Here is a 17,280-nt window from a genome sequence, read left to right as displayed (position 1 = left end):
TCCAATAGCCTTCTAACACAATTAGCAAACACAATGTACCATTAGAACACTGGAAATGGGCCTCTATGTACATGGGCACCTATGTACATATTTCATTAAAACCCAGACCACATTAACAATGTATAGAGTGTATTTATGATTCATTTAATGTTGTACTCGCTTAAAAAAGCAAAGAAAAAGATAAAAGAAAGGAAATTTCTAAGTGACCCCAAACTTTTGAACGGTAGTGTAGCTTTAGTGATCGATAAATACCAAGAGCAGGACAGTGGAAGCTCACAATCACGCTGACAGAAATGAATATTGCTGCCTGTGTAGCATGGATGGCAATGATATTTGCATATGACACACTAGTCCCCGCTTCTATTCAGACACACTTTGAAGTTCACTTGACACACCTGGCATTAACTATTAATAGAGATGGAATTTCAACAAGGCAGATCATTATATGAGCTAAATAGTGACCAAAAAATGTGATCTATATGATCTATACTGGACAAGGCCACCGGGAGGGTTATTATGAATTTGGCTTTAGTTTAGGGAGCTGTCATCACGTCTCTCTTGATATAAAATCCATTGTTCAAATCCAATACCTTCTAATTGAGATGCAACAGTGCTCTGTAACAGAGCTGCTAACAAATGGATTCTGATATTGCTGTCACTTTTTCCAAAAATCAAGTTCAAATGAATATTCTGTGACACAAATATTCCTTCAAAGATATTGGAATATTCCTTCCTGCCCATACACACAAACATCCTCGTCCTCCTCCACCTCACTTGGGTGCGGCTAACAGCACATTACGTCACTGTCTTATTTTTCTGATGGCTTCAAGGTGCTGCTGGACCATGCAATGATCACTTCAGACAGTCTGTTACACTTCTAGACGGTATATTTGAACTCAAAATGTTATTTACGGTTCGACTTTGAACTTTTCCCCCCTCAAATTCAAAGGAATATCTTCATTTCAGATAGAAAGTGACACTCCTAGTCCCAGAACTATCACTAGGAGAAGGAAAAAATACACATGCCCATCACAGATCATGTTTCCAAAAGACTCGCGCTCACAACACTGGAAGCAATTTTTACCCGACAGACGGATCTGTTTGAGGATTGATGGATCATTAAAACAACTGTGACTCCTCTGGCCTTGCAGAAGCTCACTGCCTGGCAGTTACATGACAGTTGGAGGCAAAGAGGGCAAAATCTGGTCAAGAGATGCACGTGTTGTTCTGCTCATCGGAGCACGTGTCTGCCTTTTTACAGTTTTGGAACCAACAACAAAACCTGAAGGGCAATCACAGTGGTACAGCTCTCAAGCGGGCCAGTGCAGATATTGCTATTCCTCAGTCATTTCTCATTATCTCCCAGCATTACATTACACAGATACAGTAATGATTCAAATCCTGTGACACAGTAAATTAATTATGTATGTCTTTTTGGTGCAGGTGTGGGTCTGGTATTTATCTGTTGTTTAGCATACCTATAAAAGTGTGGATTTTTCCTCCCATTAAATATGGATCGTGTTTTGTGCTTCACAGGTTTCAGCTTGGGGCGGTTACGTTTTCATCATCAACCTTATTCCACTTCATGTGTTTGTCCTGCTGCTCATGCAGCGCTTCAGTCGCAGAGTCTACATAGGTGAGCTGCAACACACACACACACACAAACTGAAAAACACTACACAACACAGGGAATCAAAAACAACAAAAAATGATTTGATCAGGTAGTTTAGCTTCTGTGGAATTCTGAGTTATGAGTAAAAACACTGCAGGTGACTTTGCATGACCTGTGAGGGTGATTCCACTAGATGGTGCAAGTGCTCACTCTCACGAGAGCCACTGTGTGAGTATATCGCAATGTATGATTTTGCAGATAATGGAGCAAAATTAGCAAAGTTGTGATAGTATCGTGATATCATTTAATGTTGTCTCTGGCGATTCCCACACTAACCCATCAGCTACGCAGTTTCTAGAAATCTATATTACACTGTGCTGGGCACGTTAATGCACATTTGGCGCGTTTACGTGACGACTGGCCGGAAAAAGACGCCCGTGACTCCCGATTTCTTAAAATGAGTCTCTAAAGTAATGCTTAACCTTAAAAACAGAGGCACACATATGCAGTACACAGGTACGCTGCTCTTTTCGTTGAATAAGCAGACCACTCTAGTTCGACTGTAGGCGCGCTAACGGCGCTAAAGGAGCTAATTGAGCCAACTGGTAAACGGTGCCTGGACTCCGGTGCATGACGCCATGCACGTCTTTTTCCAGTCAGTCGTCATGGAAACCAGCACTACATTAAACTGCTGAATGTCTACTTTTTAGTTTTTACTCCAACTGTTTGCCGCCATCTTGCTTTAGTCGTGCCATGTAGCTCTTTTGCTTCCTCCCAACACCACTATACTGAGACTTGGAGAGAGTTTTGTGGAGCTTAATCAGCATTGTGTGAACTCATTTGACAGTGGTTTGAATATAATGGACGATTGTTGACATCCGCCAAGGAGGTATACGTTTTCGCCGGAGTTTGTTTGTCTGTTAGTTAGCAACATAACTCGAAAAGTCACAGATTTGGATTACATTTTCAATAATTGATAGCGTTAGGTTTAATAGCGGCGAATGCTACGTTAAAAGATGCCAACCATGTTTAATACATAGACTTTATGCACTTTGTTTATGTTGTGAATAAATAGAGAAATCCTGCATTTTAAACTTTTCACAGACGTTTTGTTTTCGGATGGAACGGAAGAAACGGAATGGATGATTTTCTCAAATTACTGGATGTGTCAGTACCTCAGATAAACACAAACCCTGAACTATCACTTGAATACAGACTTGCATAAAGAGGCTCATGTTATTTAACCTTGCATAACGTGTTTATTTTTGTCGTCTATTGTGTAACATCCAGGAAAAACAAACATCAACATAAAGAGGTTCAGTTAACTGAGGAGTCGCTGCACGATAAACAGCAGTGTTTTTTCTCTAAAAGCACAAAGCTCAAAGCCGTGAACATTGATTTAGGAACATGACACAGAGTAGCTTGTTACCCTTTGTCATTTCTCCACCATATAAATGCTGCCACTGATGATTAATAATAGCCATTATCATTGATGTTGTGGCTGTAATGAGGCAGATATGAGGTTTGTGCGAATCCCCCAGAGAAGAGCAGAAGGGAGACATGATAAAAGTAAGAAGACTGAGAGTGGAAATATGAGCAGGAAGCAAAATGACAGAACAATCACTTCACCTTGATGCTCTCTCTCAACTGTCAGCACTGATCTTGATTAATGCCTCATTTAGAATTTTCCGTCAGATGTTTTAATTTGGTTTGTGAGATTAAGTCAAGTTTCAGTTAAATGTTGATTTGCTGCTGTGTGATTTAAAACGTGATCGAGCTTTACCGCATGACCTCCATCACAGTATTCTTATTTATGTAATGCAACGATACAAACGATACAAATCCTTTCCTATGTATTTGTATATGTATCTGTGTGTATATATATGTGTATATGTGTACATATATATGTGTATATGTATATATGTATATATGTGTATATTTGTATATATATATGTATGTGTATATATATGTATGTGTGTATATATATGTGTATATGTATATATGTGTATATGTATGTATGTGTGTATATATATATATATTTATATATATAACTCCTTGCAGAAAGGCCCTTGTTCCGAAGTTTGTTCCAAACGGGGCTCGAACCCAGTAAGATCAATCAATCAAATTTTATTTGTATAGCCCACAGTTTACAAAACACAGTTTTCCTCACAGGACTTCACAGGGTTGGTAACATCCTTTGTCCTTAGACCTTCGACCAGGGTAAGGAAAAATTACCAAAAAAACCACCTTATAACAGGGAAAAGAAACCTTAGGGAGAACCACAGGTGAGGGATCTACTCCCTGGACAGACAGACGTGCAGTAGCCAAACATACCAATACACAATTACAAAGAATACACTGAGATGAGATTAAGTTTGCAATGAAGCTGTGAAACGTGGTGTGGACCAGAGCTCGCGCTGAGGACAAGGACAGAGATTGAAAGCAAGAGACGGGGACGTGACTCAGAATGACTCGCGTGTTCTACATCCTGCAATAGGATTATTGGAGACAAAAAATATTGAATTAGCGTCAATCTGACTTTGTCATCGTCCTGCTTTGGTCTTCTACCCAACGTCATCCTGTTCTGTCCCTCCTCCTCTGTTACTCTCTCTCTCTTTCTAAAGACCAGCTCTGTTCAGTCTGCCTGCAGCGACCCGGTAATCGAGTTAGTTCAGAGCTGTCGTAGCTCACAGCGTTCTCCGATGCGATGTACCTTGTACTGTGATATGGAGCCCAGTGTAATATGAAGTCAGTGCATTTTTTAAAGTTCTTCAACCTATTTTCTTCGACAATATTTGTCGTTTAATATAAACAACAGGAGCTGCATATCCTTGGTTACAGTCACGAGACTTAACGTCAACTCATAGTCTTCTTGCAAGCTTAAAATATTTATTACTTGGTAACCTGAGTCCTCTGTCATCTGTCACTACAGATTACCCTTTAAATTAATGTATTAATACTGTAAGACCACATTGATGCCGTTTGCTTGGATTTAAAAATAATAATAGTACTAGTTGTAGCAGTAGTGTTTTTATTGTCATTCCTCAAAGTGCTTTACAGGTAAGGAGTACATTGTACATCCACATGAATTCACTCCGTCTCGCTCTGCCCTCCCTGCACACAAGGAGAGCAGCTCAGTCCAGATTGTTCTCATCTCTGTGGTTCTCCAATAGTGGATCGAGGTCCCGTATGCTTTCAGAGAAGCAGAAACTCTTGAAGACTCATTGAAAATCTATAACTAACCCTAGATTTGTTTTGTGCACTTTCATAACTCCTCCTGCACTTTTTCTCTTGAACAGAGCTCTTATTTCACCTCCTGATGAACATCACTGATTGCATTTTAGTTGAATGTTTCCCATTGCGTTGTAACCTTAGCCTTCCACAGACGCACCCTTGGTAAATTGTTGTGGGAATAATACACTCACAACTCCTCATATGGACTTCCTGATGTGTGTGTTTATAGGTCAAATCTTCAGACTGTACAAAAGGTGTTTTTTTTGTGTCGAGACCCATTTATTATTTATTGTTCATAAAACCGAGCCAAGCGAACTTTGAACTCTGACATAATATTTCCAAATTTCACAAATTCTATCGGATTATTATTTTTTTCTTTGTACTTTTTAATCAGGTGAAAATGATTTAATCGGATTGCTTATAGGTTGTGCTGGTGAAAAAAAGCATATAATCACTCTATATTGGACATTCTTACAGCCTCTGTATATACGTTTTTAACATAGAATGGAATGTGTTCTAAGGGTCAACATCACTTCTAAGTTGGTTTGGATGAAAAATGTCTGCAGAATTGGTTTAATGTCATGCAAATATATTTAAAAAAACATAAAATGAAGTTGTGTTTAACACATTATAGAAAATTGGATGCTCCTCAGTTGACAATGGGAGCTTTTCCCGCACACACAGTCACACAAAGAGATTCATTTTATTCTTTGACTATTTTCAAAGTAAATGACACAACTATAGTGTAAAGCAGCTTTGAATGGTCATAACGTCTAGAAAAGTGCTATATTAAAAATACAGACCATTTTCCGCATTCGGCAAGTCTCATTTCAAATCATTATGCAATATTTATTGTCCTTTTTCAGTGCGTTTCTCAGCGAGGACTAAAGTTTAACAGACAAAAGGAAAATCATGACATTGTTCTTCATCAACTTGCCCACTTTTTTTTTTTTTTTTTTTTAAACTTGCAGATTCTCTTTTCGTTTTATGGCCTTTCCGTTCTTACCAAACAATATATTCTCACGCTCAACTTCTCCTGCTAACACAGCTGAAAGCTTCGCTTCATGGGTAATTACACTTCTCCTCCAAAGCGTAAACTTGAGATTGCTTTTTGTGCAGGGTGTGTTTGCTTGGCCGGGCGAGCACTGCGGTCTTAAAAGCAGAAGGCGCTGAGTTCAAACCCTGCTGAGAGCAGACATCACTCAGAGGAGGCTGGACATTCACTCATTCATGTCCTCCTCCTGCTTTTTAATTGTTCTATAAATTTTTGAAAATCATGTTTTTCTCCATTGTTTCTGCTTGCACCAAGCCACTGCATTTTTAATGCAATTTTCCTTAGGTGCTTGTCTTCTAATGTGTTTTTATTAAAAAAAAAAATATTTCTAAGTTCATGGCGTCAAACAAAAATATGTGCACCCATGTGGGCGTAGCCATGCATATGTACTCCACTACAATCCAAAGTTTGGATTAACTTTAGAAGGAAGCATTAGGGAGAAAAAGTGAGCAACCTCGAAATTGAGTCAGCATTTTACTTTGAAAGCTGCTTTACTTTACGCTGAAAAACATAGTGAAAGGAAGTCTTATAGAGGACCAGTGTATGAAATCAATAATGTTTTTCTATTTCCAATATAGGTATTATATCACCATTCCCCTAAATCCACTTTTAACAGTTAAATGTTGTTTTGATCTTTGATATTGATAGTTAAGAAAAAAGATTTTCTCTGAAGACAATTGGTGCAAGAGAATGAGGCATAAAACAAGATTTCTGATTTTTCACCTTCTTAAATGTGAATATTTTCTGGTTTCTTTGCTCCATATAACAAAGAAATCATTAAAACTGAATCATTTTGGTTTGTGGACAAAACGAGAAATTCGAGAACATCATTTCCTGATCAACATTTTTTAACATTTTATGGACCAAACGATTATGAAAATAATCATTAGTTGCAGCTTTAAAGTACTGTGTGTTGTACTTTGTATGTACCTGGTCTTAACTGTGTGTTTATTTCCTCCCTACAGCCTACAGCACCTTCTACATCATCGGCTTGGTCCTTTCCATGCAGATCCCTTTTGTGGGCTTTCAGCCGATCAGAACCAGCGAACACATGGCGGCAGCAGGTCAGTGACCACTCGGCTGGGGTTTTGTTTGTTCCATGTTTTGTTTTGTTTTTGCAGTCCCTGGATAACCACTTCTATTGTGTAATGCTACATTTCTGCTATGTCATGCATGGTCATTTTAAACCAGGAATTACTTTACTGACCCGTGTTGTGCTGCATCTCTGCAGGTGTGTTCGTGCTACTTCAGGTCTACGCCTTCCTTCAGTACCTGAAAAACAGATTGACCAGACAGGAGTTCCAGACTCTGTTCTTCCTGGGAGTCTCTCTGGCTGCTGGAGTGGTTTTCCTCTCAGTCATCTATCTCACATACACAGGTTGGTTTACTTTCTCTTGGGTTGGCTGAGCAGCTGCTTTCAGAAACTGCTTTCAGACATGCACTCAACCAAGTCCAGTTGCTTATAGAGTATATACACTGGAGAGGGAAAACACTGACCTGGATGTTTTGTGAACACATCTGATCACCTGCTGCATTCGTCATGTGTGAACAGCAACAACAAAAGGTTACTCAAAGTGTTGTGAATAGTGCAAATGTCAGGCGCTCTTTCAGTCGTGGATTAATACACGTTTGTTGCCCTCGCATGTCTCATTATGTCCAGCAGGAAATAAACTACGGAGCTCGTATCGATTGTAAAAATGCCACCCAGTGCAACAGTGCGGCTCGCAGATGTATTTTAATAGCTCGTGGACAACGCTGGTGATGTATGGAGCAGAGGGAGGAGAAACAGACTTACACACACAAACACACACACACACGAAACACAGCACTTGCCAGTAGGAGACATGAGTTGCTCATGGTAATGAGAAGCGTAATTTAAAACCCAACAACCATTTAATGCTCCCATTTAAAGCAATGAATAGAACCATGCAGTCGAATGACAGCAAATATCTATAATCCATGTATAATCAGTCTAAATATAGGTAGGGTGCTGCAAAGCTGGAAGAACGGGAAGGATTCGTACATGTTTGTCCCAGTTACACCTTCCATCGTTTCACAGCCAGCATTCAGTGTTGGTCCATGATCATTAGATGAGTGTTTGTTTTAATATGTACTCTGCTGTGTGTGTGTTTCACCCTCAGGGTACATCGCTCCATGGAGTGGGCGCTTCTACTCCCTGTGGGACACTGGGTAAGTCATGATGTTGTGTTGTACTTTTGTACCCGAAACCACAGTGCTGTCAAATAACTGTATTTTAAATTTATAACAGCAGCACAACTGAGCTAAGAATCTATAAAAAAAATAGTGCTGGGCACATCAACGGCATTGGCGCACGGTAACAAATGCCGCGTTACCGTTACATGACCAGAAAAAGACGCGACTGAGGCCATGTTTACGTGATTTCTGATTGTTAAAATGAGTCTCTAAAGTAACGCTAAACTTTAAAAACAGAGGCACACGTACGCAGTACACCGGTACGCTGGTTATTTGTAGCGCTGCTCTTTTCTTTTAATAAACAGACCGCTCCAGTTTGACTGTTGGCACGCTAACGGCGCTAAAGCAGCTAACGGAGCTAACTGGTAAACGGTGCCTGGACTCCAGTGTCGCGGCACGTAAACATGACGTCACATTCTTTTTCCGGTCAGTCCTCACGGAAACGCGTATAATAATAGAATAAAAAATATAAAGTATTGTATTCAATATAAAGTATAAAAGTATTGAAGGTGGTGGGGTCGGGGGATTTGGTCACACATTTCAATTAGTTCAAATACTCGGAAGCTTGATGCCTCTATACATAGATTTCTGTTTAAGCCACACTCGCCTCCTGGTTTCCTCTTGTAGTTTGACTATGTTTGATCAATCATGGTTGCCCACAGGTAAACAACAGTGTGTGAGGAATAATCATCAGCTTAACTGAGAAGCTCACACTGTGTTATCAAGTACAAACGGCACTAAAACCTGATATCTGTCATGACATGCTGTTAGTAACCAGCTCCAGGCAGCAGCATCACTAACACAGTCAGGAAATTGCCAGATAGTTCAGGCCATCTTGGTTCAGCTTTGTAGACCACTTTCTCCAAAGATGGCGGCCCCTGAGTGGAGACGTCTGGACTTGGACGTCCACCGTCTGCACCAGAAGTCCTAAAATATTGGCTGTTGCCCCCAAAGTCAGTCATCTTCGGTGTACGGCTGATGGGCCTCGACACTGAGCCAGATAACTCAAACCTAATGCTGTAGCTTCTCGCCTCTCTTTGGGGACACAAAATATTTTTTATGGTCAGGCAGTGAGTCACTCAGTTCCGTCATAAAATTCTAAATAGATCATGTCCAGAACTGCCAGACTGCAGCATCAGCTGTTCAACCCAAATACTATCTCAGCACATATAGGGTACAGAGTCCAAAAGTCTGACTTTCCTACTTACTTCAATGTTCCCTGACCTTTGACCCCACTCTGTCACCCTCCCCCTTTCTCTCTTGCGCTCTGTGATTTTTTTTTAAGGAAGCTGAATTTTGCTGAACTGCAGTTAAATGAATGGGGTAATTGTACCCAAGTTAACTGACATCAGCCAAACTTGATTTTATCTTAGTCATCCCCGTTCTGAATACGTGCTCACAGAGAGACATATTTGCTTTGAAACAAGTTTTGTTCAAAAAATGTCGTCATCATTATAACTACTGCAGTGCCTGTAGAAAGTATGTATTCCTATAGTTGGAGCTGAAGAAGATTTTTCAATTATGGTAATGCTTGATAAGGAACGTAAAGGCCAACATAATACAGACACTGTGCAACCTCAGCTAGCCACTGGTGTGGCTGACAGTCACAACATCTAGCTAATGTTAATCGAAAATGAAAACGTTTGCATTGTGCCTAATGAGGTTGCACAGTGTTTGTATTATGTTAGTCCTACGCTAATGCAAATTGTAGCCTCGCTAGCTTACCTTTGGAAACAGGTTCCCCGAGTTAGCGATTTAACTGTACACAGATAAATCATCTCTATAGATACTGAGCACACACTCATCCTCTCATACCGCCACTGTATTCAAATGGCGGCCCGTAGACCACATGCGGACCATAACCAACTTCTTAGTGGCCCCAACCAATGAAAACAAGTTACTGACTCAACATAGTCTACCTGTAGATGATAATGAAACTAATCAAGCTGGCTGTAGAATGGTGTCGAGTTACCATTGTTACCGTGTGACAGCGATTCTCAATTATTTTATTTTTTTTACATACTTGTCGTCGAGCCAGCCCATCCAGTGTCGGCAGCGACAGTGTCATGGGTCGATCCAAGTTTTCCGAGGGCTGGCTTCAAGAAGAATGAGTAAAAGATTTTAAAACCATTTATTCACATAATAAGCATCTAACGATTGGAAGAAGTCTGGAAATTTAAAATGGAGAATGTGTAGGAACTCTGTATAATGTAGTCATGGGTTTAGGTGCCAGTGTGGAATCGGTTCTTTGGCAGTGAAAATAAAGTAAAAAAACTGGCTCCACATACCACACAACTGGCTGTGGAAGTGCCCCAGTGGTAATTTATGGCCCCATTCTAAGCCTTAACAGGTGATAAAGCGGGATTTGCTGTAGGATGTTGCCAGGGTGTGATTGACAGTGGGTTTCACACATGGTGATCTGCTGGTCTTGACGCTCTCAGCAGGATCCACCACTGGCTTCTTCCTCGGCTTCACACTGTCGTCTCAATATTGTCATTTAAGTTGTTTATTTCAAAGAAAAATAAGTGGTGCCAGCATCTTAGAGAACAAAGATACGAATATATGCTTTGATCACGCCGCAAATATCACACTGCGTTTCATGTAGATTTCAGTAAACATTAACCCAGTCAAACATCACTTCAAACATTATAAACTGATTCAACATGGGTGATGATACAAGGACACCTGAGACGGTGCGTTTATTGGAAAGAAACAATGAAAACACAGAATGAATGGCAATGAAATAAAATTACCGGCCACAGCAAAAACCTCCTTCAGATTGAATGTGCACACAGCACTGCCACAGAGAAAGCCTGTCATAAATGGAGACGACAGCCAGAGTATTTATATTTACATTCTGAATTCGAGTCTAAACATATGAACAGGATGTCCAATTGCAACTTGCAAATGTGAATTAATTGGAGGAAAGTAAATGTGTTACTCAAGAAAAAGCAGTGGAAACTTGGTGCAAAAATATTTATTTTAATCCGTCAAAAAAAGCCAATGACATAAGATATCACTATTAACTACATTCATGAGTGGGTAGGCCATCAATCATCAATTCACCAGTGAGAGCATCTGGGAAACACTGAAAATTAATTGGATTTAGTGGTGGAGCTGGAAATGACGATGTTCTCAAATGTCTGGTCCACAAACAGAAATGATTCAGTTCTAATGAGTTCTTTGTTATATGAAGCAAAGAAACCAGAAAATAATCAGACAACTTGTTTTAATTATTGAAAATATAATAATCCGCGTTCATGAATTCCAACAGAAGTCGACGTCGTAACTGTTATTTCATTCTGTTACGATGTATCGTGCTGGCTGAACTATAAACTTCTATAAACACTAGATGTAGACGGCAATATGTGAATGTGTCCCGTGGTCTTATGATCAATAAAATCATGAAGCTGTGAAAGAGTGATTCAAGTGAAGATGAAAGGAAAGATGGACAATAAACAAAATACCTTCAGATATTTTATTTTATCCTCCTTGCCTGAGTATCTCACTTTTCTGTTTCTCTTTTCTTTTTCCATTTTTTTCTATCCACAGCTATGCTAAGATCCACATTCCCATAATAGCGTCGGTGTCCGAGCACCAGCCGACCACCTGGGTGTCCTTCTTCTTTGACCTTCACATCCTCGTCTGTACCTTCCCAGCAGGCCTCTGGTTCTGCATCAAGAACATCAACGATGAGCGGGTGTTCGGTAAGAGACGAGTCCTCCATCAGTTTACGATCTAGAATGGTTGTTTTATAAGAGAGCATCTCAGACATGCAGTGAAGTACAGACATTCTCCAGTGTGTGAGTGTGAATGCAAATGTCCACAGGAGTCACTCAGGACATTCTACGTAGGTTTTCCCGACAGCTCTCTCGTCTTATCGCCAGATTATACTAAGTCTCTGAAGCTTCACAGTCACTCAAGTCATGATCGTCTTCAGTAGTTTCGCAGATTTGCAGTTGCCTACAGCTAACACCTGAAGATAATCTCGGGATAAAGTCCAAGTGAGCTCGTGTGAGAAAGCAGCAGTAGAAACTCTCCTTAGTATTAACTCAATGTGCGAGTGCCTTGACACTCTGTGACTGTGTTTGCCACTCGCTTGGATGAATCCAGAGATTCTCTTGGTCTTGTGAATGCGTCTCACTCCCCTGCATTTGTCATATGAGGACGACAAACTCTAGACAATGTCTGGACCCAGTTTTCAGGATGTCACCGCAAAAACAGTACATTAGAAATAAGTTAAATTTAAACTTATATTGATTGATTTGATTTGAAGTTGAATTTGTTTTTGAGGAAATTGGAAAAATCTGCTGGTAGGGCAAGACATTTTGCTTGCTTCTTAAAACGTAGCTTGCAAATCATGCCACTTGGGGTGCTTTCACACCAACAGCATTTGGTGCGCACCAAACGTGTTTGGTCCCTTGGTTCGGTTCGTTTGCGTAGGTGTGAATGTACTCGGTACTTTGGTGCGCACCAAATCAAACGGTCGCTTCATCTGCCCTACTTTGGTACGGTTCTTTTGGTGTGAAAGCAACACAACCAAATGGGACTAAACTGTAAAGTTCAGTGCTTTATGGGATCTGAGATGAGATGCGGGATTATCCTGAATTTCCACCGGGCGTGTCATCGGCGCGGAATGTCAGCAAGTATTCAGCGAGCCAGCAATCTCCGGTGACTGCAGCACTTGCGTTCCGTGGCGGTGAAACGCCCGGTTGAAACCGGAGGTTAGTCTGGTTCCGTTTAGAATTGTGCGCATGTGATGTTGCGACAGTGGCGAAAATTCCCGCTGTCGCAAAAAGCGTAATGTAAAGTGGGCCTAAGAATAGAAAAGGGAGGAGGCCAAAACATAAAAACTGGCCAACATTTAAAAAGGGTCTGCTTTAATCCTGTCATGTAAGAAATGTTTACTTAAAGTTAGTGTGACCTTTCGTGACTAAGCCTTGGAATTATACATGTGCACACAGCAGTCTGTTATGGAGAATTTTACTTCAGCTCATTTGTAACACACACACACACACACACACACACACACACACACACACACACACACACACACACACACACACACACGCACACACACGCACACACACACACACACACACATACGCACACGCACACACACACACACACCACTAGTGAACACTGCTCAGGGGCCCCTCAGCCCTTGACCTGTCACAGAATTCAAATAGCAACCCTGGGTCTGCAACCAGAGAAGTGAAGAAAACCAAACTAAAAAAAATGTAAACTAGACACCAGAACTGATCCTATATGAGCATTTATTTTTTACAAGACAACATGGATATTAACTGCACAAAGTCAAAAAGCACATTTGGTGTTGGACACTACTGTATAATAACCAATCTTTTCCAGCAGTGGAGTATAGAGTTATATAGAGTATAGAGTTCTTTCAGCCAGTGCAGACACTGTCATCATCATTCAGGAGAGGAATGATGGGATGCTCTCTGTAGGAAACCTTGTTTCTTTTACCCTATGTATCTTCAGGTAAATGTACTACCTTGGAAAACGACACTGTATGTTGTTTAAAACGACGTCTGTTGAGTAATGTTGTTGTTATTTGCCGTTCTTGAAGTGCACAAACAGTACACCGTGAATTTATGTTTTTATCGTTGCATCTAAAGCAACAGTGTAGAATTTGAAAAGGTCACCTCAGGAGAATTCAGATCGTTAAAATGATCCGGGAGCAAGAAAAAGACAGACAAGTTATGGAGGCGCTGACATTTGTACCGTACTTGACGTGATCTCTGAGCACGATTTATTGTCCCGCTATTGTGATTTCCTGTGATTATGGCTGAAAAATAAAAAAGGATAGAGTACAGCAATGATTAAATGGGAAAATAATAACCGCCTCTCTGTCGTATTAGATCCCTCTGCTGACCTCACGTTTTACAATAAACCGTATATTGTTAGTTGTAAACGTAAGACGTTGCTTTCAGACGACCGCAGTAAAACGAAAATCTTGACCTTTTCTCTTTCGGTCGTGAACATGAATTGCAGAAAATGAAGCAGCTCGGGCACGGACCTCTAGTTTCCTGATGAATCATGCAACTGCCATCAAAACTCTCTTGTTGTTTCGTTTACGAAAAAACAATAGATGCATCCGTTCTCATCAGATCTTTTGTTATTTTTTTATTTTTGCACAGGAACAGAAATTAATCTTTATTATTCAAACCCTCAACCTTTTCACTGTGGATCACAAACAAATGTTTTTTTTCTTTCTGTATAGAAAGCCCAGATTAACATACACAGTGTATATCAGTGGACATCATCTGATGTTGCTGATGACAGATATTTTTGTCATACCATAAATCAACAGCTTCTGTAAAACGAATCTTAAGGTTGTAGTTGAGCAGACGAATCAAACACAGATTTTTCTTTTCATCACCTGTCTCTTAAAGTGGGGACTCAAGCAGCTTCAGTCAAGAGTCCTCGTCTCTTTATCTCCAGTACACTGAACAAGGACAGTCGGTGTCTAATTTATAAAGCACATTTCATACAAAGGTTGATTCAAGATGCTGCACAGAGACGGAGACATTCAAAAACGGCACAGAGACAAAGCTGAGAGAAATTCTTGGCTGCTGGTAGAGTTCCACAGGAACATCGTAGCTATGTTCCTCCAGATGCCGATGTGTCTTGGTCACATCTGATTCATCTCATTGTCTGAAGTGTTCAAATTAAAGAATTAAAGTTCCAATATTCTGCAAAATCAACTTTTTAATCATTTTAATCCTTATATTTGGGACTCGTGTTTTTGTGGTCCTTCTCAGTCTAAGTACAGGAGATAAAACACGCAATGTTGACTTCCGCACTCACTGGGATGTCACAAGGCGAGGGCAACGGCATCCGAAAACCGGAAGTCTGCGAAAAGTTCTATTCTTGGCTCCACAGTGCAGCACAGAGTCCTACACAAACTTCCAGCCTCAGAGGATTTATCTGTCCAGTAGAAACATGTTATATATGACGGCAATGTGCCTGCTAGAGCCTGCAAATGATCATTTTTCCAAATGCTAACTGCTGTTAGCTCCCAGTAGACTCTGTGGCTGACATTTCCTGTCCCTTAAGTTTCGTTTTACTTGCATATATGGGAACTTTAAGCGAGATGCGCTGGATTATGTTCACATAAAGGACCAGTGTGCGACTTAGAAGCATTATGGGTTGAAGAAGCATATTTTATATTCACTGAATACCTTTTATGTCACTCTCCCAATCCAACTGTGTAGGAGAAATGATGGAAAACATGCTATATATACTTTATATTCAATTTCTGCTGATAGATCCCACGCACTGGACTTTTAATAAAGCAGCCAGAGACTAAGTGTATCAATACAATATATCTGCACTGAGGTAAAATGAACCACTAATGGCTTGCCAACATAAAGTTCAGTCCTCTGCAGCTCCTCTTTTGGCTGATTGAACCCGGTCTGCGTTTCCTCACACCACAGATTTTATTTTTTTCCTTTTCTCTGCACACATTGACTCCTCATCTGAGAGACTTTGATCTGAGTTCAGCTGAATGCACACAGACACATTTGGTGTTCTGACCCTGTTCTCACCTGAGTTGTACTCTCCACTCAGAAGTCTCTGTTGCTTCAAAGGAAACGATGGATGCATTTCATCAGCTGTGTAGAGACTCTGGACCTATAATATGAGTCGGCTGTGTTAAATGAAAGGAAATTGGCTAAATGTAGAATTGAATTACTCCAATTAGCAGTGGTTTATCACTTCCTACTCACCTCTAACCTCCATGTCTCTGTCTCTGTTTGTGCTTTCTTTACACCAGTGGCCCTGTATGCTATAAGTGCTGTGTATTTTGCCGGCGTGATGGTGAGGTTGATGCTCACTCTGACTCCAGTGGTGTGCATGCTGTCCGCCGTGGCCTTCTCCAGTGTCTTTGAGCACTACCTGGGAGACGACATGAAGAGGCAGAGTCCTCCTGCAGAAGACAGCAGCGACGAGGACGACCGGAAGAACGCCAGCAACCTTTACGACAAGGTCGGCGGTCGTGTTGTTTTCACGTTGCTGCAGTGTTTTTGTGCATAATTGTTGTTTTTGATGATAAATGTTCATGTTACTGTGCATTTCACCTTTAATATTGTTTCTTTTTTTGCTGAATTTGAAAGTAATGTTAGACAGGGAAAACCAACAATAGTATATTTGTTGTTCTGCTGCTGCTTTTCTTCCAATTCAGTAGGACTACTCTATCAAAGGCCATCTGTGTAACGTTAACTTTATCAGTTCAACCACACGTTCGTGTTGTCGTGCTGTAGTTACAGCAGTCTCTGATTTACACCACTCAATTTTGGCCTGGTGAAGTGTGAAGTATTCAAAGACGGGGCCAAACTCTTATTTCATTTGATCAGAGACCGAGAAAGACTCAAGCCAAGCCAAACTAAACGATCAAAGACCAGTAGACATAAAAACGAGCGAAAGAAAGCCTGGTTTTACACACGGAGAATCACTCCAAAAGACGTGCAACGGTGAACCTGACTACTCGCAAAGTTTGACCTCTCACTGTGCTGCCCCCTACAGGCTGGTAAGGTGCGTAAACACGTCACAGAGCAGGAGAAGGCTGAAGAGGGCCTGGGCCCCAACATCAAGTCCATAGTCACCATGCTGATGCTGATGCTGCTCATGATGTTTGCCGTCCACTGCACGTGGGTCACCAGCAATGCCTACTCCAGCCCCAGCGTAGTGCTGGCATCCTACAACCATGACGGGTGAGAGCATCACAAATTGTATTTTTATCAGTATACGGGCAGATTAGATTAGATTATAGACAGAATATGATACTAAATATATTTGCTAGCAACATTTTTTATTATAGCAATAATAAAACATTCAGGTGTAAATATCACATTATTAAATGTATCACATACTACATTAAATGACATTTAAAAGATTCTTTGGTGTTTTTGCAACAAAACGAGCACGTTTACTTTAAAATTTTAAGATGATATTGTCCACCTGCTACTGAACAGTAGGTCCCCTCTTTATCAGACTAGATGCTTGTATGGCCCTCAGGTCATTTGAGTTCAATGGTCTACATGGTTTAACATTAATTTAAAATAATAATAAATAAAAAAAACCTTAAAACAGTTATCTCAAAAGTCCAGCTGTTGATTTATATAATTTAGTTCATTCTCTGTTA

The 17,280-nt window shown here is 40.5% G+C and overlaps 1 protein-coding gene across 1 annotated transcript in view; it reads left to right on the top strand.

Annotated features, from left to right (window-relative positions):
- The window catches only part of LOC310925326 (dolichyl-diphosphooligosaccharide--protein glycosyltransferase subunit STT3B-like), a 65,335-nt gene that overhangs the window by 42,690 nt on the left and 5,365 nt on the right, over window positions 1–17,280 (top strand). Inside the window, exons 5-11 of the mRNA XM_083887250.1 lie at window positions 1,537–1,636; window positions 6,866–6,964; window positions 7,132–7,278; window positions 8,042–8,090; window positions 11,667–11,821; window positions 15,913–16,124; window positions 16,662–16,849. Coding sequence (XP_083743376.1) covers window positions 1,537–1,636; window positions 6,866–6,964; window positions 7,132–7,278; window positions 8,042–8,090; window positions 11,667–11,821; window positions 15,913–16,124; window positions 16,662–16,849 — 950 coding nt within the window. The remainder of the gene's footprint in view (window positions 1–1,536; window positions 1,637–6,865; window positions 6,965–7,131; window positions 7,279–8,041; window positions 8,091–11,666; window positions 11,822–15,912; window positions 16,125–16,661; window positions 16,850–17,280) is intronic.

The sequence above is a fragment of the Microchirus variegatus genome, assembly GCF_963457635.1.
Source record: "Microchirus variegatus genome assembly, chromosome: 1".
Classification (NCBI taxonomy): Eukaryota; Metazoa; Chordata; class Actinopteri; order Pleuronectiformes; family Soleidae; genus Microchirus; species Microchirus variegatus.
This window is presented reverse-complemented; position numbering and strand designations above follow the sequence as displayed.